We start from the raw sequence: 26,353 nt of genomic DNA, 5'->3' as shown, positions 1-26,353 counted from the left end.
CCCTTCATGACAAAGATAAGTAATATTAAACATTCTAATCTAGGGAACACAATGAGCAGCATTATGTGATAATTAGGGCTGTCAAATGATTATATTTTTTAATCCCATTCATTTGTTTTCAAATAAATTTCATCACCCTGTGAAACCATGTCTGAAATATGCTTTTTTTTTTTTTTCTTTTACATTTTGTTTACGTTTTTAATGCCTGTTTTTACGGTATTGCACTAACAGAAAGATAAATGACAGGACACAATTTCATATATTTTATGTTTATACACCCCAATCTAAACTTGTACAAACACAAAGTGATTCCAGTACTTTTCGGGCTGTTCTAACCACACCCTCCAAATTTTAGAAGAAATAAATATTTGTACTTATATTAGCTGCGTCGGAATATAAGCCGCAAATATATATTTTTTTAGTGTTTATTTACATACCCTAATTGTTTCCAAACAGTGTCTGTAACAAACAAAACAGACGTCATCGTCATGGATACGCAAGCTTTCAAATGTCATTCAAATTTGAACTTTTACAGTACAGATAAGAACGAAATTTTGCTGCATTAGCTGGTTGTAGTGCAGGATAAAAGAGCAATAAGGTGCAGATATAAATAAATAGATTACTGTACAGATAAATATATTGCACTTTTGCATATGCATCCACGTTTATGGATGTATGTTATATTGTTAACAGTGTGTTCAACAGGAAGCTAATGCTAACTGTGTTAGCTTCATGACATTACGATAGCACGTACAAATATGAATGAAAACACTCCTACAGACGTCACACAGGCGAAGGTTTAGTAAGTACGAACTATTTTAGTTATATTGTAAAACTTACAAACGTTGCTTGGAGTGATGAAAGAAGAATCCTTTCGAGCAGAAACGCTACGGGCGCTTATACCGTATTTTCCGCACTATAAGGCGCACCTAAAAACCACAAATTTTCTCAAAAGCTGACAGTGCGCCTTATAACCCGGTGCGCTTTATATATGGATTAATATTAAGATTCATTTTCATAAAGTTTCGGTCTCGCAACTACGGTAAACAGCCGCCATCTTTTTTCCCCGTAGAAGAGGAAGTGCTTCTTCTTCTACGCAAGCAACCGCCAAGGTAAGCACCCGCCCCCATAGAACAGGAAGCGCTTCTTCTTCTACTGTAAGCAACCACCCGCCCGCGTAGAAGAAGAAGAAGCGCGCGGATATTACGTTTCATTTCCTTTGTGTGTTTACATCTGTAAAGACCACAAAATGGCTCCTACTAAGCGACAGGGATCCGGTTCATGAAAAGACGCAATCTCTCCATCCGCACACGGATTACTATTTCACAGCAACTGCCTAAAGACTTTCAAGAAAAGCTGGCTACTTTCCGTGCATATTGTAAAAACAAGATAGCCGAAAAAAAGATCCGGCCAGAGAACATTATCAACATGGACGAGGTTCCACTGACTTTTGATATTCCTGTGAACCGCACTGTGGATACAACGGGAGCACGTACGGTGAATATTCGCACCACAGGGAATGAGAAGTCATCCTTCACTGTGGTTCTAGCTTGCCATGCTAATGGCCAGAAACTTCCACCCATGGTGATATTCAAAAGGAAGACCTTGCCAAAAGAGACCTTTCCAGCCGGCGTCATCATAAAAGCTAACTCGAAGGGATGGATGAAGAAAAGATGAGCGAGTGGTTAAGGTAAGTTTACGCGAAGAGGCCGGGTGGCTTTTTTCACGCAGCTCCGTCCATGTTGATATACGACTCCGTGCGCGCCCACATCACGCTGGTTTTTAATATATTATTAAAGTTTGACTGACCTATCTGACTGTTTTTTTGACATTCCTTTAGCGCAGTTAGAGGCGGCTTATAACACGGGGCGTCTTATAGGTGGACAAAGTTTTGAAATATGCCGTTCATTGAAGGCGCGGCTTATAACCCGGGGCGCCTTATGGTGCGGAAAATACGGTACTTCCGGTTCGAGGCACGAAACAGGAAGTACTTTTTCAACCCGCGGCGCCTGCAGTGAGCAAACTCGTCCAAAAGATGGCGCCGTCGCACACACGGTAACCTTTTCCGTGTCTTTGCAGGTGCAATATGAAAAGTGTTTATCGAATACAAAACATTATGGCCGTTTGCGGAGAAAAATCCATAAATTAGCCGCACCGTTTTATCAGACGCGGGGTTCAAAGCATTGGAAAATAAAATCGCGGCTTATAGTCCAGAAAATATGGTCTGTAAGTGAACTTACGTGACGCCACATAAACCGGAAGTGAAACGAAGTGATCCTTTTTTGCATTTATTAAAAAAAAACATTCTAAAAAGTTTACAAATTAAAATGAAAGAACAAACATATTTTCACACACAAACATTACTCTTATGAAGACAGATCAATATTTTATGTTGTCCTCTGCAGTGAAAATATATTGTGTTTATTTATATTAGTTATTTAAAAGAAAATTAAACTTTGTTCATATATTTTATTGTGTTTTTAAGTACTTATTGAGCACAATAAACATTTTGGTGACAATAACTGTGATAGGAAATTTCTATATTGTTACAAACGCGGCTGATACTTTTTCAAAAAAGGGAATTTTACCAGCAGACATCGTGTTTAGGTCCAGAAGTGCAAAATAAGTGCCAGTGTTGTTAGCATTTCAATAATAAGGTGTTTTTGACAGCCCTAATATGATATATAATAAAACATGTTATGGAGTCCAATACAAGAGCTGCGTCAAACATAACGCTCGGTACCTCGTTTGGCGACATTACCTCGGTGTACCTAATGAAGTGTCCTGTGAAAGGGCGCAAAGACGCTCACTTGGCGTGGGAGGGGACTTGAGTCGCGTTGCTTTTCGAACACTCCGACGAGTCGGCCTGGTGTCCGCTCTGCTGGTGGCCGAACTCGAAGCTGATCCTCAGCTCGCCCACGTGGCAGAGCGGGAGCACGTCGGGGGTCCACTCGATCTCGAACGGACGGCCGTCTTTTGGGTCGTCCGAGGCGGACCCTGTGGGGAAGGACAGCGCTGCGGTTTTTAAAAGTTGTTCCAAAAGTACATTTTCTGACTGGTTGACGTCATCCTGACCCCCCCACCATGTCAAAATATACCCAAAGGTTTTTATGTTAAGGGAATGGTTATGGTTAATAACCAGAGGTGGGTAGTAACGCGCTACATTTACTCCGTTACATCTACCGGTACTTGAGTAACTTTTGGGATAAATTGTACTTCTAAGAGTAGTTTTAATGCAACATACTTTTACTTTTACTTAAGTGTATTTATAGAGAGAATCTGTGGTGGGCTCTCCTATTTCTGGGGCTGAGGTTGCTGAGGTAGTTAAAAAGCTCCTCGGTGGCAAGGCCCCGGGGGTGGATGAGATCCGCCCGGAGTTCCTTAAGGCTCTGGATGCTGTCTTGGTTGACAAGACTCTGCAGCATCGCGTGGACATCGGGGGCAGTACCTCTGGATTGGCAGACCGGGGTGGTGGTTCCTCTCTTTAAAAAGGGGAACCGGAGGGTGTGTTCTAACTATCGTGGGATCACACTCCTCAGCCTTCCCGGTAAGGTCTATTCAGGTGTACTGGAGAGGAGGCTACGCCGGATAGTCGAACCTCGGATTCAGGAGGAACAGTGTGGTTTTCGTCCTGGTCGTGGAACTGTGGACCAGCTCTATACTCTCGGCAGGGTCCTTGAGGGTGCATGGGAGTTTGCCCAACCAGTCTACATGTGCTTTGTGGACTTGGAGAAGGCATTCGACCGTGTCCCTCGGGAAGTCCTGTGGGGAGTGCTCAGAGAGTATGGGGTTTCGGACTGTCTGATTGTGGCGGTCCGCTCCCTGTATGATCAGTGTCAGAGCTTGGTTCGCATTGCCGGCAGTAAGTCGGACACGTTTCCGGTGAGGGTTGGACTCCGCCAAGGCTGCCCTTTGTCACCGATTCTGTTCATAACTTTTATGGACAGAATTTCTAGGCGCAGTCAAGGCGTTGAGGGGATCCGGTTTGGTGGCTGCAGGATTAGGTCTCTGCTTTTTGCAGATGATTTGGTCCTGATGGCTTCATCTGGCCAGGATCTTCAGCTCTCACTGGATCGGTTCGCAGCTGAGTGTGAAGCGACTGGGATGAGAATCAGCACCTCCAAGTCCGAGTCCATGGTTCTCGCCCGGAAAAGGGTGGAGTGCCATCTCCGGGTTGGGGAGGAGATCTTGCCCCAAGTGGAGGAGTTCAAGTACCTCGGAGTCTTGTTCACGAGTGAGGGAAGAGTGGATCGTGAGATCGACAGGCGGATCGGTGCGGCGTCTTCAGTAATGCGGACGCTGTATCGATCCGTTGTGGTGAAGAAGGAGCTGAGCCGGAAGGCAAAGCTCTCAATTTACCGGTCGATCTACGTTCCCATCCTCACCTATGGTCATGAGCTTTGGGTTATGACCGAAAGGACAAGATCACGGGTACAAGCGGCCGAAATGAGTTTCCTCCGCCGGGTGGCGGGGCTCTCCCTTAGAGATAGGGTGAGAAGCTCTGTCATCCGGGGGGAGCTCAAAGTAAAGCCGCTGCTCCTCCGCATCGAGAGGAGCCAGATGAGGTGGTTCGGGCATCTGGTCAGGATGCCACCCGAGCGCCTCCCTAAGGAGGTGTTTAGGGCATGTCCGACCGGTAGGAGGCCACGAGGAAGACCCAGGACACGTTGGGAAGACTATGTCTCCCGGCTGGCCTGGGAACGCCTCGGGATCCCCCGGGAGGAGCTGGACGAAGTGGCTGGGGAGAGGGAAGTCTGGGCTTCCCTGCTTAGGCTGCTGCCCCCGCGACCCGACCTCGGATAAGCGGAAGAAGATGGATGGATGGATGGATTTATAGAGAAGGAACGCTACTTTTACTCCGCTACTTTTATCTACATTCAGCTCGCTACTCGCTACTAATTTTTATCGATCTGGTAATGCACGCTTTGTTTGTTTTGGTCTGTCAGACAGACCTTCAAAGTGCCTGCCTTACTGTTGACGTTTCACTTCGTTCCACCAATCAGATGCAGTCACTGGTGACGTTGGACCAATCAAACAGAGCCAGGTGGTCACATGACCTGACTTAAACAAGTTGAAAAACTTATTGGGGTGTTACCATTTAGTGGTCAATTGTACGGAATATGTACTGTACTGTGCAATCTACTAATAAAAGTTCCAATCAATCAATCAAAAGTGTGAGGGAAAAAAGATACTTGTTTTATTTCAACCGTACCGTCAAAAGCCTCAAGACTGACCGCACATGAGGACGTTCCTGTCTTCACAATAAAAGTGCCGCGCCATCGCGCCTGCGCTTTCAAAACAAGAGTCTCCGAAAGCCAGCGCAAAGAAGCTAGCAAGCTACGGAGTTTGACGCCAATATATTTCTTGTAAAGTGTATAAAAACGAATATGGAAGCTGGACAAATAGGATGCCAAAAACCCACCACTTTCATGTGGTATTGGACAGAAAGGAGGAACTTTTCTTCTCCTCCATTTGAAAACGTGGACGTTATCATCACGACTGTCTGATTCCAATCAATGCAAGTCATCGGAATCAGGTAATACACCAACTTATATTCTAGTCTTCATGAAAGAAAGGAATCTATATGTTAAACATGCATGTATATTCATTAAAACACCTTTAACATGTAAACAAAAACAGCAAAATAAATACTTATAAATTATATACTGTATATATCAATGTATGTATGTATGTATGTATGTATATATATATATATATATATATATATATATATATATATATATATGATATGAGTGTGTATGTTACTCATCACTTACTCAGTACTTGAGTAGTTTTTTCACAACATACTTTTTACTTTTACTCAAGTAAATATTTGGGTGACTACTCCTTACTTTTACTTGAGTAATAAATCTCTAAAGTAACAGTACTCTTACTTGAGTACAATTTCTGGCTACTCTACCCACCTCTGTTAATAACACGTTAATAACATAAAAACTTTAATAGACGAGGGTTGTCCCGATACCAATATTTTGGTACCGTTACCGGTATTTTCGATACTTTACACTCCTGCGCGCACTCTGAGGTCCGAGAGCCAGCTCCAGCTCGTAGTGCCCAAGACCAGACTTAAAACCAGGGGAGACAGGGCCTTCTCTGGAACACTCTGCCCCTCCATGTTCCAACTGCTCCCTCAGTGGAGTGTTTTAAGTCTCGTCTTAAGACCCACTTTTATTCTTTGGCTTTTAACACTACGTGAGTTGTGCGGTCCTCTGTTTTTTTTTTAATTTTGATTTCTATTTATTGTTTTAGTTGGTTTTACCCTTTAAAATCGTTTTTAATCATATTTATTTTTATATTGTTTTTTATTTATTTATTTTTTGTTTTTATTCACTAATTGGTGGAGTTGAGGATAATATTTGAATATTGTTTTTAATATTGTTGTGCAGCACTTTGGAAACATTTAAATGTTTAAATGTGCTATATAAATAAAGTGGATTGGATTGGACCACAAAAAATGTCATTATTGTCTTTATTTGAACAAAAAATGTTAGTGTACATGAAACATATGTTTATTATTGCAGTTAAGTCCTTAAATTAAATAGTGAACATACTAGACAACTTGTCTTTTAGTAGTAAGTAAACAAACAAAGACTCCTAATTAGTCTATGCAGTAACATATTGTGTCATTTATACACCTATTATTTTGTCCACATTATAAAGGACAAACTGTAAAAATTGATTATTAATCCACTTGTTCATTTACTGTTAATATCTGCTTATTTTCTGTTTTAACATGTTCTATCTACACTTCTGTTAAAATGTAATAATCACTTATTCTTCTCTTCTTTGATACTTTACATTACTTTTGGATGATACCACACATTTGGGTATCGATCCGATACCAAGTAGTTACAGGATCATACATTGGTCATATTCAAAGTCCTCATGTGTCCAGGGACGTATTACCTGAGTTTATAAACATAATATAAATAACAAAAAAACCAAAAAATATTTTGTGATCCCAAAAAAATATCGACTAGACTGTACAAAGAGTACGGCCCAGACGTTTCTCCTCAATGAGCTAAATAGAATTCTGTCTCTGTTTAATTCCTTGCTTCTTGTCTGTTTAATAGATGTCATCAGTGTTTGAAGCTGACATATTATCTGGCGTTTTGTTTCGCAATATTATGCAAAAGCAACTTTTCTTACCTTTTGGTACCTGCTGATGTGTATTTGGGATCTGCATAAGTCCTGAAAATTTGCGCGCGTCCGCCTTTGTAGTCCGTACTGACGCCGTAGTCGTTAAGCTTCTTCTTTTTCTCTATCTTCTTGTTATCGGACATTCATCCTCCGCTGTTGCCATTTCTAATATAAAGTAGTGTAAAGTTCTTACTTATATCTGTCAGTAAACTCGCCATGAAAGCGCTAAAACATACCGGTGTAGTGATTATTCACCCAAAAAACTTTAGTTATTAGAAAGTTCCGGTCGGACGTTTTTTTCACGGGACACATTTCTGGTGTTGTTGTTGCACTAGTGAGCCACGGATGAGATGCTGCTCCGTTATTGATTTGTCACGGCCAGGGAATGCGCCATCATCTTTGCGTCCTGACGAGCGCACCGCGGGCCACTCCGCTGCAGGCGTGCCTCCTCGCGCCTGCAGACAATTTGCAATTAGCGCACCTGCCCGTGATGAGCGAGCTGCCTTCATAAGCCGGCACAACCTGCCATCCCGGGCCGGAATATAACCTTCTGTTCGCGTACAGTAAGCCACGTCCTGCTCTCTGTGTTTGCCCCTCCGTGTTTTCAGTGTGTGTGTTTTCTTGTGTCGTCCCCGCTGTACCCTCCGTCGCCTGGAAAGTTAGCCGTGCGTCTCACTTTTCCCTGGATCTCCCTCTGGACTCTGACTGCCTCCCCCGATCCTTGACTTCCCCCGCTTTGGACTCGGACCTCTAGACTTCTCTCTCCCTTGGACTTCCTTGTCTCTCATTCAACATTTTCGGTAACACTCAACAGCTAATCTACACACATAGTCTTACACCATACACACTCTTGGATTTTGTAACACTCCATTTCCTTAGTTAGTATATTTAGTATTGTTTGATTATTATATATATATTATAATATATATAATAAAATACTTAGAGCTATACTTCCCCCTGGTGTCTGTGTCGTCATCTCCCCTTAGTCAATCATAACATGATTGAAGTAAAGTGGGAATGTCATTAAACAGTTAGCTCCATCTTTTCTTCCACACCCGTCCTTGCACGCTACACCGCTACAACAAAGATGACGGGAGAAGACGGTGTCGAAGGTGAGCCACGTAAATAAGACCGCCCACAAAACTGCGCATCCTGAAGCGACATTTTGACCAAAGAACCACCATTACATGCTATGTAGACCACAGGGAAGTCTTTTACATTTAGAAAAAATAAAATAATATGACCCCTTTATTGCGCCCTATAATCCGGTGCACCTTTTGTATGAAAATAGACCTGACTAGACCGGCTCATCAGCAGTGCGCCTTATAATCCGGTGCGCCCTATGGTCCGGAAAATACAGTATGTTTCTGTCTTTCTTGGCAAACATATGCTCCACTTTCACCAGAACAAATCTCACCGACTCTGAGGAAGGTCTGCAGCTCCCTGGGTCGAATCGCTGGCGGCCGATCCGGCCCGAGTCCCTCCAGCAGGTCCAGTTCGGGCGGCGGTTGCAGACAACGAAAGCGCGAGTAGGAGCCGTCGCCGTTCTTGACAAAACTCTGAGTGAGCTCCAGCTGCAACTGGCAGGCAGACAGCGGGTGTGACATGAGGGGACAGACAGTGGGTGTGACATGAGGGGACAGACAGTGGGTGTGACATGAGGGGACAGACAGTGGGTGTGACATGAGGGGACACAGAGTGGGTGTGACATGAGGGGACAGACAGTGGGTGTGACATGAGGGGACAGACAGCGGGTGTGACATGAGGGGACAGACAGTGGGTGTGACATGAGGGGACAGACAGTGGGTGTGACATGAGGGCACAGACAGTGGGTGTGACATGAGGGGACAGACAGTGGGTGTGTCATGAGGGGACAGACAGTGGGTGTGACATGAGGGCACACAGAGTGGGTGTGACATGAGGGGACATACAGTGGGTGTGACATGAGGGGACAGACAGCGGGTGTGACATGAGGGGACAGACAGCGGGTGGGTGTAGACAGACAGTGGGTGTGACATGAGGGGACACAGAGTGGGTGTGACATGAGGGGACAGACAGTGAGTGTGACATGAGGGGACAGACAGTGGGTGTGACATGAGGGGACAGACAGTGGGTGTGTCATGAGGGGACAGACAGTGGGTGTGACTTGAGGGGCCAGACAGCGGGTGTGACATGAGGGGACAGACAGTGGGTGTGACATGAGGGGACAGACAGTGGGTGTGACATGAGGGGACAGACAGTGGGTGTGACATGAGGGGACAGACAGTGGGTGTGACATGAGGGGACACAGAGTGGGTGTGACATGAGGGGACAGACAGTGGGTGTGACATGAGGGGACAGACAGTGGGTGTGTCATGAGGGGACAGACAGTGGGTGTGACATGAGGGGACAGACAGCGGGTGGGTGTAGACAGACAGTGGGTGTGACATGAGGGGACACAGAGTGGGTGTGACATGAGGGGACAGACAGTGGGTGTGACATGAGGGGACATACAGTGTGTGTGACATGAGGGGACAGACAGTGGGTGTGACATGAGGGGACAGACAGTGGGTGGGTGTGCACAGACAGTGGGTGTGACATGAGGGGACAGACAGTGGGTGGGTGTGGACAGACAGTGGGTGTAACATGAGGGGACAGACAGTGAGTGTGACATGAGGGGACAGACAGTGGGTGTGACATGAGGGGACAGACAGTGGGTGTGACATGAGGGGACAGACAGTGGGTGTGTCATGAGGGGACAGACAGTGGGTGTGACATGAGGGGACAGACAGCGGGTGTGACATGAGGGGACAGACAGTGGGTGTGACATGAGGGGACAGACAGTGGGTGTGACATGAGGGGACAGACAGTGGGTGTGACATGAGGGGACAGACAGTGGGTGTGACATGAGGGGACAGACAGTGGGTGTGACATGAGGGGACAGACAGTGGGTGTGACATGAGGGCACAGACAGTGGGTATGACATGAGGGGACACAGACTGGGTGTGACATGAGGGGACAGACAGTGGGTGTGACATGAGGGGACACAGAGTGGGTGTGACATGAGGGGACAGACAGTGGGTGTGACATGAGGGGACAGACAGCGGGTGTGACATGAGGGGACAGACAGCGGGTGTGACATGAGGGGACAGACAGTAGGGGGTCTTGGATTTTACCTCGGGGGTGTCGAAGATACGTTTGACCTGCGCCAGGTTGGTGATGTGCCAGGTGTACTTGGAGAACGAGCCCAAAGGGGGTGTGTCGTTCCGCACGACCACTGAAACGGATGTAAAGGTGAGAGTATGGTAGACGACCACAATGTACCCCACTGGTTGTCGATCAAACGCTCACTTTTGAAGTTTCCTCAAAGTAGAAGTAGATAGCATGTCTTAGCACTTTCCCATTCAAGGCAATGCAATACAATGACTTATTGAAAATGTATCATAACTTGCTGATTTTCTTAGTTCATTTTCAACATCAAATCATCTACTATCGATACACAATAGGAGTGTAACGATTAGCAGTATCGATGATAAACTGCGGAAGAAACAGCAACAAATAGTCTCATTGTTTCTAATTCAAATCTTCGTATTTCATAACCGCACTTTGAAAAACTCAAAGACTGGTGACGCTGCTCCTTTCCTGGAGAAGCGAGCTAGCGCGCTGATCACTAGCTAGCAGCTAGCACACAATCGAGTCACGACTATATATATCATAAGATTGCGACATTTACTTATAAAATTACGACTTTATTACCAACAGATTACGGGAAAAAATGTAATTCCATTTTTATTACAATTAGATTACATTTTCCATTAGACTACAACATTCTCCTTAAAAATGAAGACTTTATTATTATTAGATTACGACATTTTCCCCAAAAATTCCGACTTTATTGCAATTAGTCGATGACCTTTTTAATTAAAAACTATGACTTTATTACCATTAAATTGCAACATTTTCCTTAAAAATTAAGAATTTTCCCACGACATTTTACGACTTTATTACCATTAGATTGCGACATAATTCCTAAAAATTACGACTTTATTACCATTACATGACATTTTCCTTGAAAATGACAATTTAGTTACTATTAGATTATGACATTTTCCTTGAAAATTAAAATGTTATTACTATTAGATTAAGACATTTTCCTGAAAAATTGCGACTTTATCATTGGATTATGACAATTTCCCTAGAAAAATAAAACTTTATTATCATTAGACTACAACACGTTCCTTAAAAACTATGACTTTACCATTAGATTACGACATTTGCCTTGAGAATGTAATTCTAACTAAAAATTACAACTTTCTTACCATAAAATTACGACATTTTGCTTGGAAAAATGACAACTTCATCATTAGATTATGACATTTTCCCTAAAAAAATAACTTTATTTCCATTTGATTGCGACATTTTCCTGAAGAAATTACAACTTCATAACCATTAGATTATGATACTTTCTCTAAAAAAATAACTTTATCACCATTAGATTACAACATTTTCCTTAAAAATTACGACTTTAAGATCATTTGATTACGACATTTTACTTAAAAATTTAATTTTCCCTAAAAATTATAACTTTTTTACCATAAAATTACGACATTTTTCTTGAAAACTGACAACTTCATCATTAGATTATGACATTTTCCCTAAAAAAATAACTTTATTACCATTAAATTGCGACATTTTCCTTAACAAATTACAACTGCATTACCATTAGAATGTGATATTTTTCTCAAAAAGTACCACTTTACCATTAGTTTGGGACATTTTCCTTCAAAATTACAACTTTATTATCATAACATTTCCACATTTTCCTTAAAAATTACGACTTTTTCATTAGATTATGACATTTTGCCTAAAAAAATATAACTTTATGACCATTACATTGCGACATTTTCCTTAAAAAATGACAACTTTATTACCATTATATTGCAACTATTTTTATAAAATTACTACTTTATTACCATTAGATTACAACATTTTCCTTAAAAATTACGACTAAGATCATTTAATGATTACAACATTTTCCTTAAAAATTACATTACAACTTTATTACCATAAAATTACAACATTTTCTTTGAAAAATCACGAATTCATCATTAGATTATGACATTTTCCCTAAAAAAATGACAACTTCATTACCATTAGATTATGATATTTTCCTTAAAAAGTACAACTTTACCATTAGATTAGGACATTTTCACTAAAAGTTACAAATAACATTTCAAAATGTTCCACATTGCGACACTTTCCTTAAAAAAGTACAACTTTACTACCATTAGATTGCAACTATTTCTATAAAATGACGACTTTATTAGCATTAGATTACAACATTTTCCTTAAAAATTATGACTTTAAGATCATTTGATGACATTTTCCTTAAAAATTACATTTTCCCTCAAATTTACAACTTTATTACCATAAAATGACATTTTCCTTGAAAAGTCACGACTTCATCATTAGATTATGACATTTTCCCTAAAAAAGCAACTTTATTACCATTAAATTGCGACATTTTCCGTAAAAAATTACAACATCATTACCATTAGATTATGATATTTGCCTTAAAAAGTACCACTTTACCATTAGATTAGGACATTTTCCCTAAAAATTACAACTTTATTATCATAACATTTCCGCATTTTCCTTAAAAATTACGACTTTTTCATTCGATTATGACATTTTGCTTAAAAAAAATATAACTTTATAACCATTACATTGCGACACTTTCTTTAAAAAAGTACAACTTTATTACCATTGGATAGCAACGATTTCTATAAAATTACTACTTTATTACCATTAGATTACAACATTTTCCTTAAAAATTACGACTTTAAGATCATTTGATGTTTCTGACATTTTCCTTAAAAATTACATTTTCCCTCAAATTTACAACTTTATTACCATAAAATTACATTTTCCTTCAAAAATGACAACTTCATTACCATTAGATTATGATATTTTCCTTAAAAATTACGACTTTTTCATTAGATTAGGACATTTTCACTAAAAATTACAACTTTATTATCATAACATTTCCACATTTTCCTTAGAAATTACGATTTTTTTCAGTAGATTATGACATTTTGCCTAAAAAAAATACAACTTTACCATTAGATTGCAACTATTTCTATAAAATTACTACTTTATTACCATTAGATTACAACATTTTCTTAACAATTAAGACTAAGATCAATTGATGATTCTTACATTTTCCTTAAAAATTAAATGTTCCCTCAAATTTACAACTTTATTACCATAAAATGATGAAATTTTCCTTGAAAAATCACGACTTCATCATTAGATTATGACATTTTCCCTAAAAAAGTAACTTTATTACCATTAAATTGCGAAATTTTCCTTAAAAAAATAAAACTTTATTACCATTAGATTATATTTTCCTTAAAAAGTACGACTTTTTCATTAGATTATGATATTTTGCCTAAAAAATATAACTTTATGACCATTACATTGCGACATTTTCCATAAAAAATGACAACTTTATTACCATTAAATTGCAACTATTTCTATAAAATTACTACTTCATTACCATTAGATTACCATACAACATTTTACTTAAAAATTACGACTAAGATCATTTAAGGATTCTGACATTTTCCTTAAAAATTAAATGTTCACTAAAATTTACAACTATATTACATAAAATGACGACATTTTCCTTGAAAAATCACAACTTCATCATTAGATTATGACATTTTCCCTAAAAAAGTAACTTTATTACCATAAATTACATTTTCCTTAAAAAATTACACCTTCATTACCATTAGATTATGATATTTTCCTTAAAAAGTACCACTTTACCATTAAAGTACAACATTTTCCCTAAAAAATTACAACTTTATTATCATAACATTTCCACATTTTCCTTAAAGATTACGACTTTTTCATTCGATTATGACATTTTGCCTAAAAAAATATAACTTTGACCATTACATTGCGACATTTTCCTTAAAAAATGACAACTTTATTAGCATTAGATTACAACATTGAGTGGGACCTCTGACAGTGACTAAACATTGCATAATATGGATCATATGGAATATCAAAGGGAATCTGTCAGAATAATTGTACCTAAGTTATCACAAAACTTTGTGTTACATTGAGTTCAGCTCGCCCGGCGAGAAGACAAAAGCTGTCTTTAATCCTACCAAGCAGAAGGCTTGTAAAACTTCACTGTGTAGGATGGGAAGCAACATGAAGGTGTTCTGTTTCTTTCATGTATTGTAATCAACAGAAATATATTGTCTTGACCCGAGATCTACAAAGCGAAGAGGAAGCAGGACCTGACTCCCCTACAGGGACCTCTTCTTTGAACTGTTTACGACCTTTTCTTTAAACTGTTCTGTAACCAAAGGCGATGGCTGTTTACGACCCCCCTCCCTTAGAAACAGCTGTTGCCATGTAATCAGGGAAAGTCCAAATAAAAGAGGCGGCGTACAATCTTTCGTCAGGGGCATGGGACGACACTCAATGGCCTAGTGGTTAGAGTGTCCGCCCTGAGATCGGTAGGTTGTGAGTTCAAACCCCGGCCGAGTCATACCAAAGACTATAAAAATGGGACCCATTACGTCCCTGCTTGGCACTCAGCATCAAGGGTTGGAATTGGGGGTTAAATCACCAAAAATGATTCCCGGGCGCAGCACCGCTGCTGCCCACTGCTCCCCTCACCTCCCAGGCGGTGATCAAGGGGATGGGTCAAATGCAGAGGACAAATTTCACCACACCTAGTGTGTGTGTGACAATCATTGGGACTTAAACTTTAACTTTAACACTGTGCAAGGGTACAGTGTCTACGCGTCTCTCCTCAATTGAGCCAAATTTAATTCTGTCTCTGTTTAATTCCTTGCTTCTTATCTTGTTTAATAGATGTCATCAGTGTTTGAACCTGACAGAATCAATAAAAAGTTGTGGTCACCTGTCGTGATGTTAGGCAGCCTCCTCTTGGAGCCGAGCGACAGGCGATGCTGCAGGGCGTTAAAGAACTGTTGAGGTATGTGGTACACCAGAGGTTGTGGTTTCCCTGCAGGGAATAAAAAGGACCATTCAACTGTGCCAAACCAAGGAACGCAAACGCCTCCCAGCCTTACCGTCAAACTGGTAGTGCATCGTCTGGTGGATCCTTTCTGTGACGCCGGCCAACCACTGGTGGAACCCCAACGACACAGAGTGCTCGTCCACGGCCTGACCACCTCCACCTGTGCAGGGGAGGAAGAAACCGTTCACGCACGGGAACGAGGGCTCGATTCTCCAGACCCCGGAGGACTGAAGTACCAGAAAGGGTTTCCTCCTGACGCAGCTTCTTGGCCTTGTGTGGAGATTTCCCTGCTTCGCTGTGCAGCGGAGGCCTCTCGCAAGGAACGATGACTCGGCAGGTGGAGTTTGGTAGCACGCCTTTAAACACACGCACGTGTTAGGGCTCTTTGGGAAGACACTAGAGACATTCCTGACTCCAACCCTACCAGTTTCCCAGAATTCCTTCCTTAGGTTTTTTTTCTTCTGATACGATATTAGAGCCTTGAGTATTGGCCGATACCAATATTAATAGGATATCAAAGTACAGATTAGGGTTGTATTTCGATACTTTTCGAAATAAAGGGGACCACAAAAAAATTGCATTATTGGCTTAATTTTAACAAAAAATGTTAGTGTACAGGAAACATGTTTAATATTGTAATTTAGTCCTTAAATAAAATAGTGAAAATACTAGACAACTTGTCTTTTAGTAGTAAGTAAACAAACAAAGACTCCTAATTAGTCTATGCAGTAACATAGTGTCATTTATACACCTATTATTTTGTACATATTATGAGGGACAAACTGTAAAAATTGATTATTAATCTACTTGTTCATTTACTGTTAATATCTGCTTATTTTCTCTTTTAACATGTTCTATCTACACTTCTGTTAAAATGTAATAATCACTTATTCTTCTCTTCTTTGATACTTTACATTAGTTTTGCATGAGACCACAAATTTAGGTATCGATCTGATACCAAGTAGTTACAGGATCATACATTGGTCATATTCAAAGTCCTCATGTGTCCAGGGACGTATTTCCTGACTTTATAAACATAATGTGAATTTTTTAAAAAGGAAAAAAGATTTTGTGATGATAAAAAATATCGATGTAATCATAGTAGTATAGATACGCTATTGTACTTGGTATCATTACAGTGGATGTCAGGTGTAGATCCACCCATGGCTACGGTGTGTAGCACCGTTTAGCATGTTTACCTATTCCTCGTTCTGCAGCGATAAAGATACTTGTAAGAAACATACTTTATTTGTCGCCATGGAGACGAGGATTAGTGATTTAGAAGTAGCTAAAACGCTGCCGACTGCGGACGGACTTAAGCCGCTAGCTAGCTAGCCATGTATTAAAGCACCTCTTCCTGAGGGTGTTTCAGTGTTATAACTTCACCTTTATCTTCACTTTTTAAGCCAAAATGCGTCCGTTCTCCCTTTTCTGTCTACACACTGTGTCTGCTTGTAAGTACTCTGTGTGTGTGCGCTGCTGAATATGCTCCTCTGTTTGTAAAACCAATTTATTGTGCACCTCTACTTTTTATATTGACAAATATGCTGTTTTAGTCTGCAATATTGTTCAATGAAGGACACTTATTACGTATGTCCAGCTTGTGTGCTATTGTGTGCTTAGCTGTTGTGTAGCTGCTAGCTCCTATGTTTACTTTTGGTAAATGACTTGACAAAATTGCAATAAAAGACCAACCTGGTGTGCTTAATGGAGAACATTTAGATGTCAACAACAGATTTTAGACACATCCGATACTGGTTTTTTCCCCTGATATTTGACTAATATCAGATATCAATAACGGATGGGGACACGGCTACTTCTGATGTTGATGATCTATAATGCGTACTCGGGCATGAGCAAGAGTCCTGTCCTTTCTAAGTATGTGGTGCACAAAGAAGGACATACCGACACCTTAGCGCGGAGGGGTGTGTTGGTTAATTGCAGCGCGACCACAAAGCAAACCTTAGAGCAGGGGTACCCAAACTACGGCCCGAGGGCCGGATACGGCTGGCCTGCCTCCAAAATCCGACGAAGTCCCAAGTTAAAAAAAATTAAAATGTATCATTATTTTTTTAAATCTGTGCTCTCTAATCCATTTTCTACCGCTTATTACTCTCTGTGTCTCCTAGCCGCTCAGGCAAATCATGTTGTCTAAAAATGCATTTTCCCATCGATAACATGACATCATCACCCTCTGAATACATATATATATATATATATATATATATATATATATATATATATATATATATATATATATATATATATATATATATATATATATATATATATATATATGTGTGGGGGAAAAAAATCACAAGACTATTTCATCTCTACAGGCCTGTTTCATGAGGGGGTTCCCTCAATCATCAGGAGATTTAAAAAAAAAAAAAAAAAAAAAAAAAAAAAATCTCCTGATGATTGAGGGAACCCCCTCATGAAACAGGCCTGTAGAGATGAAATAGTCTTGTGATTTTTTTCCCACACATACATATATTGCGCTCTACTACGGTATCGAGCACTATTTTTTGGATAACATTATTAAGACATATATATATATATATATATATATATATATATTACAGTACAGGCCAAAAGTACTCATTCAATGTGTTTTCTTTATTTCCATGACTATTTACATTGTAGATTGTCACATCAAAACTATGAATGAACACATGTGGAGTTATGTACTTCACAAAAAAAAAAGGTGAAATACCGGTAACTGAAAACATGTTTTATATTCTAGTTTCTTCAAAAAAGCCACCCTTTGCTCTGATTACTGTTTTGCACACTCTTGGCATTCTCTCCATGAACTTCAAGAGGTGGTCACCTGAAATGGTTTTCACTTCACAGGTGTCATAGTTTTGATGTCTTCAGGGACAATCTACAATGTAAATAGTCATGAAAATAAAGAAAATGTATTGAAATGAGAAGGTGTGTCCAAAATTTTGGCCTGTACTGTGTATATATATTATTAATATATATATATTATTAATTAATTAACTTAATATGTTCGTGTGGAAACTCGTTCGGTACGCCTCCGAACCGAACCGGAACCCCCGTACCGAAACGGTTCAATACGAATACACGTACCGTTACACCCCTAATATATACATATATATATATACTGTATATATATATATATATATATATATATATATATATATATACATACAACCTGGCCCCCGGCCATATTGTTTTAACACAATGCGGCCCCCGAGTCAGAAAGTTTGGGGACCCCTGCCTTAGAGCGTCCTCTTGGGAATTCTGGGAAAATGGGAGGGTGGGCCTGGAGTATGGCGTCACATTAGTGCCAAAAATCCGAGCGCATAAAAACTGTTATCGCGCGCTGATTCTCCACATCGTGTGCGCGCGTGGTGCCTTTTTGCGCGCGCGCGGTGCCTTTCTGCGCGCGCGCGGTGCCTTTCTGCGCGCGCGCGGTGCTTTTCTGCGCGCGCGCGGTGCCTTTCTGCGCGCGCGCGGTGCCTTTCTGCGCGCGCGCGGTGCCTTTCTGCGCGCGCGCGGTGCCTTTCTGCGCGCGCGCGCGCGCAACGCCTTTCTGCGCGCTCTCTGTGTACTCCTGGCATCTCTCCTCGCGCTGTCATGTTTCTTTTTGGCACTTTGGGGGCGGGTATGCTTAGACGGCCCCTCCTTTCTGATTGGCTCTGAGCATATTTCATACAACCAATCATTCTCCAGCGTAGCAACGTTGTAGCCATCTTACCTCGGACATCTAGCCTCAATCATTACATTGATGTCAATGGTACATGTACTAATTAAATTATCATAACTTGCTCGATTTTCGACCAATTTACAAACGGTTTGCCTTGTTACAAATCTTATTACATGTAGATATGACATAGGATGCTGTACCTGTTGAAATTACCTCTTTTGCTTTAAAAAAAAAAGACTTAATTCTTGATGACTTAATTAACTCTCTATGTCCACTACTTGCTGTACATATCCTACCAAGTCAGACCTACACTGTTTCAATGTCCATTTCTCTGTTCTCAATTGTTGATGACTGAAGTGATGATAACAACCAAACCTACCCCCCCCCCCCTCCACATCCAACCCCCCGGATTGTAAATAATGTAAATAATTCAATGTAAATACCCTGATGATTATCTTGCGTGATGACTGTATTATGATGATAGTATATATCTGTATCATGAATCAATTTAAGTGGAACCCGACTTAAACAAGTTGAAAAACGTATTGGGGTGTTACCATTTAGTGGTTAATTGTACAGAATATGTACTTCACTGTGCAACCTACTAATAAAAGTCTCAATCAATCAATCAATCAATCAATCAACCAATGTAAAAAAAAAATCGAAAAAATATGTGTGACTTATGGGTTGTACTTGTATAGCGCTTTTCTACCTTCAAGGTACTCAAAGCGCTTTGACACTACTTCCACATTTACCCATTCACACACTGATGGAGGGAGCTGCCATGCAAGGCGCTAACCAGCACCCATCAGGAGCAAGGGTGAAGTGTCTTGCTCAGGACACAACAGACATGACGAGGTTGGTACTAGGTGGGGATTGAACCAGGGACCCTCGGGTCGCGCACGGCCATTCTCCCACTGCGCCACGCCGTCCCTTATCTTAACACTTTTATGAGTGGGGCTCTTTTGGATCCTGGGGAATGTTAGTGTTTTTTGGGTTTGTTTTTTTAATAATAATGAATCCAAATCAATGTTGTGATGAAAAAAAACAACCTATTCAAGTCTCCAATTACTTCACATTAAATATTCCACTTTGGCATTTTTTGGAGAGAAATGTTGCATATTTTTCCAATTAAAAAAAGACAGAAAAAAAAACAATTTAAATTTAACAGATCGATCTGAAGTTGATATTTAAGCGTTTAAAGTAAAAAATAAAATAAAAAAGTCTGACTTATCTATGACACTTTTATGAGTAGGGCCTATTTGGATCCTTAAGAATGGATTGGATTTTTTTTAAACTGTCATTGCTCAAAAAATAATGAATCAAAATTAATGTTGTTATGAGTTATTGACCTATTTAAGGCTCCAATTTCTCCAACATAGTTGTGTAGGGTCAGTGCTAGTCAGTTCTCTGGTTATTTTAAACTGTTTCAGAATACATTATTAAAAGCTATTTTTAACATTTTAAAAACAAAATTCAAAGATTATTTCATTAATTTTATGGCTGAATCAAAAGAAATTCCATAAATTAGAAAACAAATGTTCAAGAAGAAGTGAAAATATAAAATGTTATAGTTGGATGTTATTGCTGGTGGACCAGTTCTGGCTGAAAGATGTGATTATGGTGTTTGTTGTCTTATTATTTATTTGGGTCACATTTTGTATTACCCTGTATTGTGTTTATGTGGTATGAAATAACCTTCATCAGCGCGCGACATTTTTTTATCCACTTATACCTCCGTAAATCTTGACACATATTGACGATGACCCGCCCTGCTAAACTTCTGATTGGCTCTGAGCATTTTTCAGCATTTTTCGCCTGACCAATCAGAAAGAAGGGGCCGTCTAAGCATACCCGCCCCCCAAAGTGCCAAAAAGAAACATGACCGCGCGAGGAGAGATGCCAGGAGTACACAGAGAGCGTGCAGAAAGGCGTCGCGCGCGCGCAGAAAGGCACCACGCGCGCGCAAAAGGGTGTCTCGCGCGCGCACGAAGTGGAGAATCAGCGCGCGATAACAGTTTTTATGCGCTCGGATTTTTGGCACTGATGTGACGCCCTACTGGAGCAGCCTGTACCGTTTAACGAGGAGTTGATAAAAGCTGCAAACTCTGCGGCCAGCTTCTCGTCGCTCGCCAAGGCGCACACGCAGGCGTAGAAGTGCAGGCAGGGTTCCGACGGCCCCCCCGCCGGCTCGGCCCCGTCCGCCCTGCCTCTCCTGCCGCCCGCTTGGCAGGCGCAGCGAAACACCGCCTGCTGTCGCACGTCGCTTTTCTGCGCCTCGGCTCGCCCGCCGGCCGCCACGGTGAGGTGCAGCAGGCCGTGGGAGTGCCGGGGATCCGGGTGGCATTTCACCACCAGGGTGTCCCTGGACACGCGCTGCACCAGGGGCCCCGGGGACTCGGTGGCCAGTCTCCAGAGCTCCTCCTTGGCTTGAACGGAGGCCTGTAGAGCCTCCAGGACGGAACTTTTGACGCTGAGCGGCGTGGCGAGGTCGCCGCACTCGGCGGCTTGCTTGATGTGAACGCAGGGGCTGTCGTAGGACGCCTTTTGACCCTGTTTGCAGGCGGCCATGAAGCAGCGGCCCAGGTTGATGTGGGACAGCAGGGAGGCTCTGTCGCCCGTGGCGATGGCGGCGTCGGTGGCGACCAGCTCGACGAAGCCGAACTGAGCGCCCCCTCGTCCTCTTTGACACACCGAAAACACCTGCGCTCCCTGGTTGTCCTTCTCCTCGCCGTCGATGATGACTTTCACCGCCTCCACGACGTCCTTCCTGCCCCTCCTGGCCTCCGCCGAGGCGTTCCGGAGGGATATGCCGCAAACGGCGTTCTTGCAGCTGAGCCCCCGGGTGCCGTTGTAAACGCCACACTGGGGACACTTGCGGATCCCCCGCAGGGTGGCTCTGCCCAGGTCGGCGAGGAAGCCCGGGGTCACGGAGGACGGCGCCTTGCGTATGTCTCTCTGTTTGGCCGCCAGGTTGGGCGTTGTTGGCGTCTGCTTGGTGGAGGGGGGCGGGACATGGAAGGCGGAAGAGGACGCACTCTCCATCTTCAGAAAGGTGAAAAAGTCTTGACAGGGAAGGTAAAAGTTAGATTGTTTAAAAAACAAATACACCACTGTTAGGACTGTGGCTTATAACTGCACCCTGACACATGTCTCGTCAGATTATGTTCATGAAACGTCCATAATCTACCTGAGCAGCTCCCCGTTGGTCAAATTCGGCTCCAATTCGGCCTCCAAACCAGCTCGGCCGTCGCCATTGCTCCTTACATCCCGACACCCGCATTGCGTCTGTAACGACACTGCGGATTGGTCAGAGCGCATCACGTGGGTTCAAAAAGGCGGTTACCGCCAGCGCAAGGCATCATGGGATTTGTAGTCAAATTCAACAATGGCGTACACGCCTGCTTTGCTAAAGACGACGCAGCAGAAAGGCGACGCTATATTTTTTATGTATTTAATTAAATTATTATTATTATCACCATTATTTAGAGGTACGCCTCAAACGTGAAAGAGAGGAGTGTGACTTGCCTGGTGACGGTATTCGCCCTTCACCGCGCAGAAAACGAGCAAGTAACCGCCTTCAAAGCCTTTAAAATGTTCAGTTTGTGGTTTGTTTCAATAACACAGCTTTCAGCAACGCAGAAGATTATTTTTTAAACTCTGTAAGATACTTGCTCGAACAAAACACCGCTTGTGTTTGTGTTTGTACTTCCGGTTCCGCTGTACCGCTAAGACTTTTGGGTAATGCAGTTTCTATACTAAGTGCGGCTACTTCCGGTTCCACTGTACCGCTAAGACTTTTGGGTAATGCAGGTACTATACATTCTTAAAATATTATTACTAAAAAATCATAAAAAAGTGGAATAAAAGAGCATAAAGGGTAAATGTAACGATAAAAATGTTTTTAATTTTGACTAATAACATAAAACTGTTTTTAATTTAAAACTGTCATTGCTCAAACAATAATATTGAATCAAAATCAATGTTGTAATGAATTATTGACCTATTGAAGGTTTTTCACATCAAATAATACACTTCAAAATATTTCCTGGCAAAATATTGCATATTTTGTGTTTTTGCTATTTAAAAAAAATCAGTATTGATCTGAAGTTGATCGAGAGATTTAATTGTTGAATGTGATTGATTGAAACTTTTATTAGTAGATTGCACAGTGAAGTACACATTCCGTACAATTGACCACTAAATGGTAACTAGTGATGGGTCTGGCAACACCGATGCATCGGCGCATGCGTCGAGCTCATTGAGCGAAACCCTGTGTCGGTGCGCGTACCGCTTTTAGAAAGTCACGTGACCGATCATGAGCTGTTTTGGTCACGTGACCGATACGCAAACTGTGTCGCACTCCCGCCTCCTCTGTGCCCTGTGAGCGGGTCTTTTCTACAGCCGGAGAAATAATAACTAAGAAGAGAAAGCGTCTAAAATTGAATACGTTGGAAAAACTGTTTGTTTTTTTTAATAAAAATGTGTAAAAAAAAAAAAATAATAATAATAATTTCCAGGTCCACAAGCATCCTCATTCACAACACGTTCTCTTAGATTTCCATGTTATGATACATGTTCACATTATTTATTGACTGTATCTAAAAAAGACAAAAAATATATTTTTATTTAAATGAAGTCATGAAATAACCCTAAATGAAATACAATGACTTGGTTTATATTATTGTATATACTAGGGCAGTGGTTCTCAACCTTTTTTCAGCAATGTACCCCCTGTGAATTTTTTTTAATTCAAGTACCCCCTAATCAGAGCAAAGCATTTTTGGTTGGAAAAAAAAAATACAGCACTATGTCTTCAGTTTCTGATTTATTAAATTGTATAACAGTGCTCATTTGTAGTGGTCTTTCTTGAACTATTTGGAAAAAAAGATGTAAAAATAACTAAAAACTTGTTGAAAAATAAACAAGTTATTCACTTATAAATAAAGATTTCTACACATAGAAGTAATCATCAACTTAAAGTGCCCTCTTTGGGGATTGTATTAGAGATCCATCCGGATTCATGAACTTAATTCTAAACATTTCTTCACAAAAAAAAAAAATCTTTAACATCAATATTTATGGAACATGTCCACAAAAAATCTACCTGTCAACACTGAATATTGCATTGTTGCATTTCTTTTCACAGTTCTTTTTGACGGACATTTTAGTGACAAACCTGAGCTTGTGCTTCACTGAGTTTATGAACTTACATTCATATTTTGTTGAAGTATTATTCAATAAATATATTTATAAAGGATTTTTGAATTGTTGCTATTTTTAGAATATTTGTTAAAAATCTCACGTACCCCTTGGCATACCTTCAAGTACCCCCAGGGGTATGCGTACCCCCATTTGAGAACCACTGTACTAGGTCATAAAATCAGTGTCAGTTGAGTCGGTCCATAGGTTGCCTGTAGGGATTTTTAATGTCCAGCAGATGTCAGTATTTAGTGACACAGTATCGACACAGTATCAATACAGTTTTGCAATGTGTCGAAACGCTTCATGGCGCCTCATCAACCCATCACTAAATGGTAACACCCCAATAAGTTGTTCAACTTATTTAAGTCCACGTTAATCAATTCAAAGTAATCAAATAATCCAATGTAAATAATCAAATGTAGATACTTTTTCTTATGCTTTCTGATTTCTTTCTCTCTCTCTCTCTCTCTCTCTCTCTCTCTCTCTGTCTGTCCACTACTTGCTGTACATATCCTACCAAGTAATAATACCAATAATCCCGGACAGACTCTGCAATAAACTGGACACTCTTGGCCTCCCCCCTCTCACAAACGCCTGGATAAGGGACTTCCTAACGGACCGACCCCAGAATGTGAGACTTGGCCCGCACCTCTCATCCTCCCGCACGCTGAGCATCGGCTCCCCACAGGGCTGTGTGCTGAGCCCCCTCCTCTACTGCCTTTACACCCATGACTGCAGTCCGGCCCACAGTGACAACCTTACCGTCAAGTTCGCCGACGATACCACAGTGGTCGGGCTCATCTCCAGGGGTGACGAGGCTGCCTACAGAGAGGAGGTCCTGAAGCTGACGGCCTGGTCTCCGGAGAACAACCTCGCTCTCAACACCAGCAAGACCAGAGAGATCATCGTCGACTTCAGGAGGAGCAGCACCGACCCTGCCCCCCTCTACATCAACGGCGAGCGTGTAGAGAGGGTCCACACCTTCAGGTACCTTGGAGTCCACATCTCTAATGACTTCTCCTGGACAGTCAACACCACATCAATCATCAAGAAGGCTCAGCAGCGGCTACACTTCCTTAGAGTCCTCGGGAAGTACAACCTGAAGCCTGACCTGCTGCTGACCTTCTACCGCTCGTCCATCGAGAGCCTGCTGACCTACTGTATTACGGTATGGTACGGCAGCTGCACTGCAGCAGACAGGGAGAGGCTGCAAAGAGTGGTCAAGACGGCTCAGAAGATCATCGGCCGCCCTCTCCCCTCTCTGACGGACATCTACACCTCCCGCTGCCTCAACAGAGCCAGTGCCATCATCAAGGACAGCACCCACCCTGGCTCTGACCTGTTCCACCTGCTGCCCTCTGGGAAGCGCTACAGGTGCATTAAAACCAAAACAAACAGGCTAAAGAACAGCTTCTTCCCCAGGGCCATAACCATCCTGAACGGACTGCCCCATTGTCCCTCATAACTGCCTTCTCTTCGGTGCAATAACCCATTCCACCAACCACCCTGTTTTTGTTTAGTTTTTTCATGTATATATTCATTTCACACCATATTCATTGCACTTCTACATTTTTTATATTTCTATATATTTGCACATTGTTTTTCTAGCATGCACACATCGCACTGTATGGAATGGCCTCAATCTCGTTACCTTGCGTAATGACAATAAAGCTGATTCTGATTCTGAAGTCAGACCTACACTGTTTCAATGTCCATTTCTCTGTTCTCAATTGTTGATGACTGAAGTGATGATAACAACCATTTCACCACACCTCGTGTGTGTGTGACAATCATTGGAACTTTAACTTAACCCGACACATTCCGACTTTTACAAAGCAAAGCTGCCACCTTCTGATATGGAAGAGTACTACATAGCAGAGGTGGGACCAAGTCATTGTTTTGCAAGTCACAAGTAAGTCTCAAGTCTTTGCCCTCAAGTCCGAGTCAAGTCCCGAGTCAAGACAGGCAAGCCCCGAGTAATATAGTATACATTTTAACTGACCTTTATTTGACTATTTTTGTCTTTTTTTAGGTGGCTAAAATACGCGGTGCTGCTGACCGCCGTCTAACGTTACGTGTGATATATTGACTAACGTAACCCTGCTTAAAAAAAATCACTGAACAAAAAGTATGAATAAGGTAGTGAACTGCAACAGATTCCCGTGTTTGCAATAACGTTATAACGTTAGCAGTTAGTTTACAGCCTCACTGATTTAACTACACAGCAAATAAAAGTCACGTTACTTAGCCAATAAACGTTATCTTACATTCAA

General features: G+C 41.5%; 1 protein-coding gene across 3 annotated transcripts in view; it reads right to left on the bottom strand.

Moving 5' to 3' along the window:
- The window catches only part of lg11h2orf42 (linkage group 11 C2orf42 homolog), a 27,412-nt gene extending 4,827 nt beyond the window's left edge, over positions 1-22,585 (bottom strand). Inside the window, exons 1-9 of one of the 3 annotated variants that reach the window (XM_061966051.2) lie at positions 22,404-22,585; positions 22,066-22,163; positions 20,951-21,940; positions 15,439-15,558; positions 15,255-15,362; positions 15,083-15,187; positions 10,314-10,414; positions 8,576-8,738; positions 1,666-2,997 (exon numbers count right to left, since the gene is read on the bottom strand). In XM_061966051.2, the coding sequence (XP_061822035.2) occupies positions 2,807-2,997; positions 8,576-8,738; positions 10,314-10,414; positions 15,083-15,187; positions 15,255-15,362; positions 15,439-15,558; positions 20,951-21,920 (1,758 nt within the window). In that variant the 5' untranslated portion in view covers positions 21,921-21,940; positions 22,066-22,163; positions 22,404-22,585 and the 3' untranslated portion in view covers positions 1,666-2,806. The other 2 variants (XM_061966052.2, XM_072914032.1) reach the window with 2 other exon arrangements.
- Between the last annotated feature and the right edge of the window lie 3,768 nt (positions 22,586-26,353).

Source organism: Nerophis lumbriciformis, linkage group LG11 (assembly GCF_033978685.3).
Source record: "Nerophis lumbriciformis linkage group LG11, RoL_Nlum_v2.1, whole genome shotgun sequence".
Lineage (NCBI taxonomy): Eukaryota > Metazoa > Chordata > Actinopteri > Syngnathiformes > Syngnathidae > Nerophis > Nerophis lumbriciformis.
Note: the sequence above shows the minus strand (reverse complement) of the source record. Positions and strands in the feature narration are given on the sequence as shown.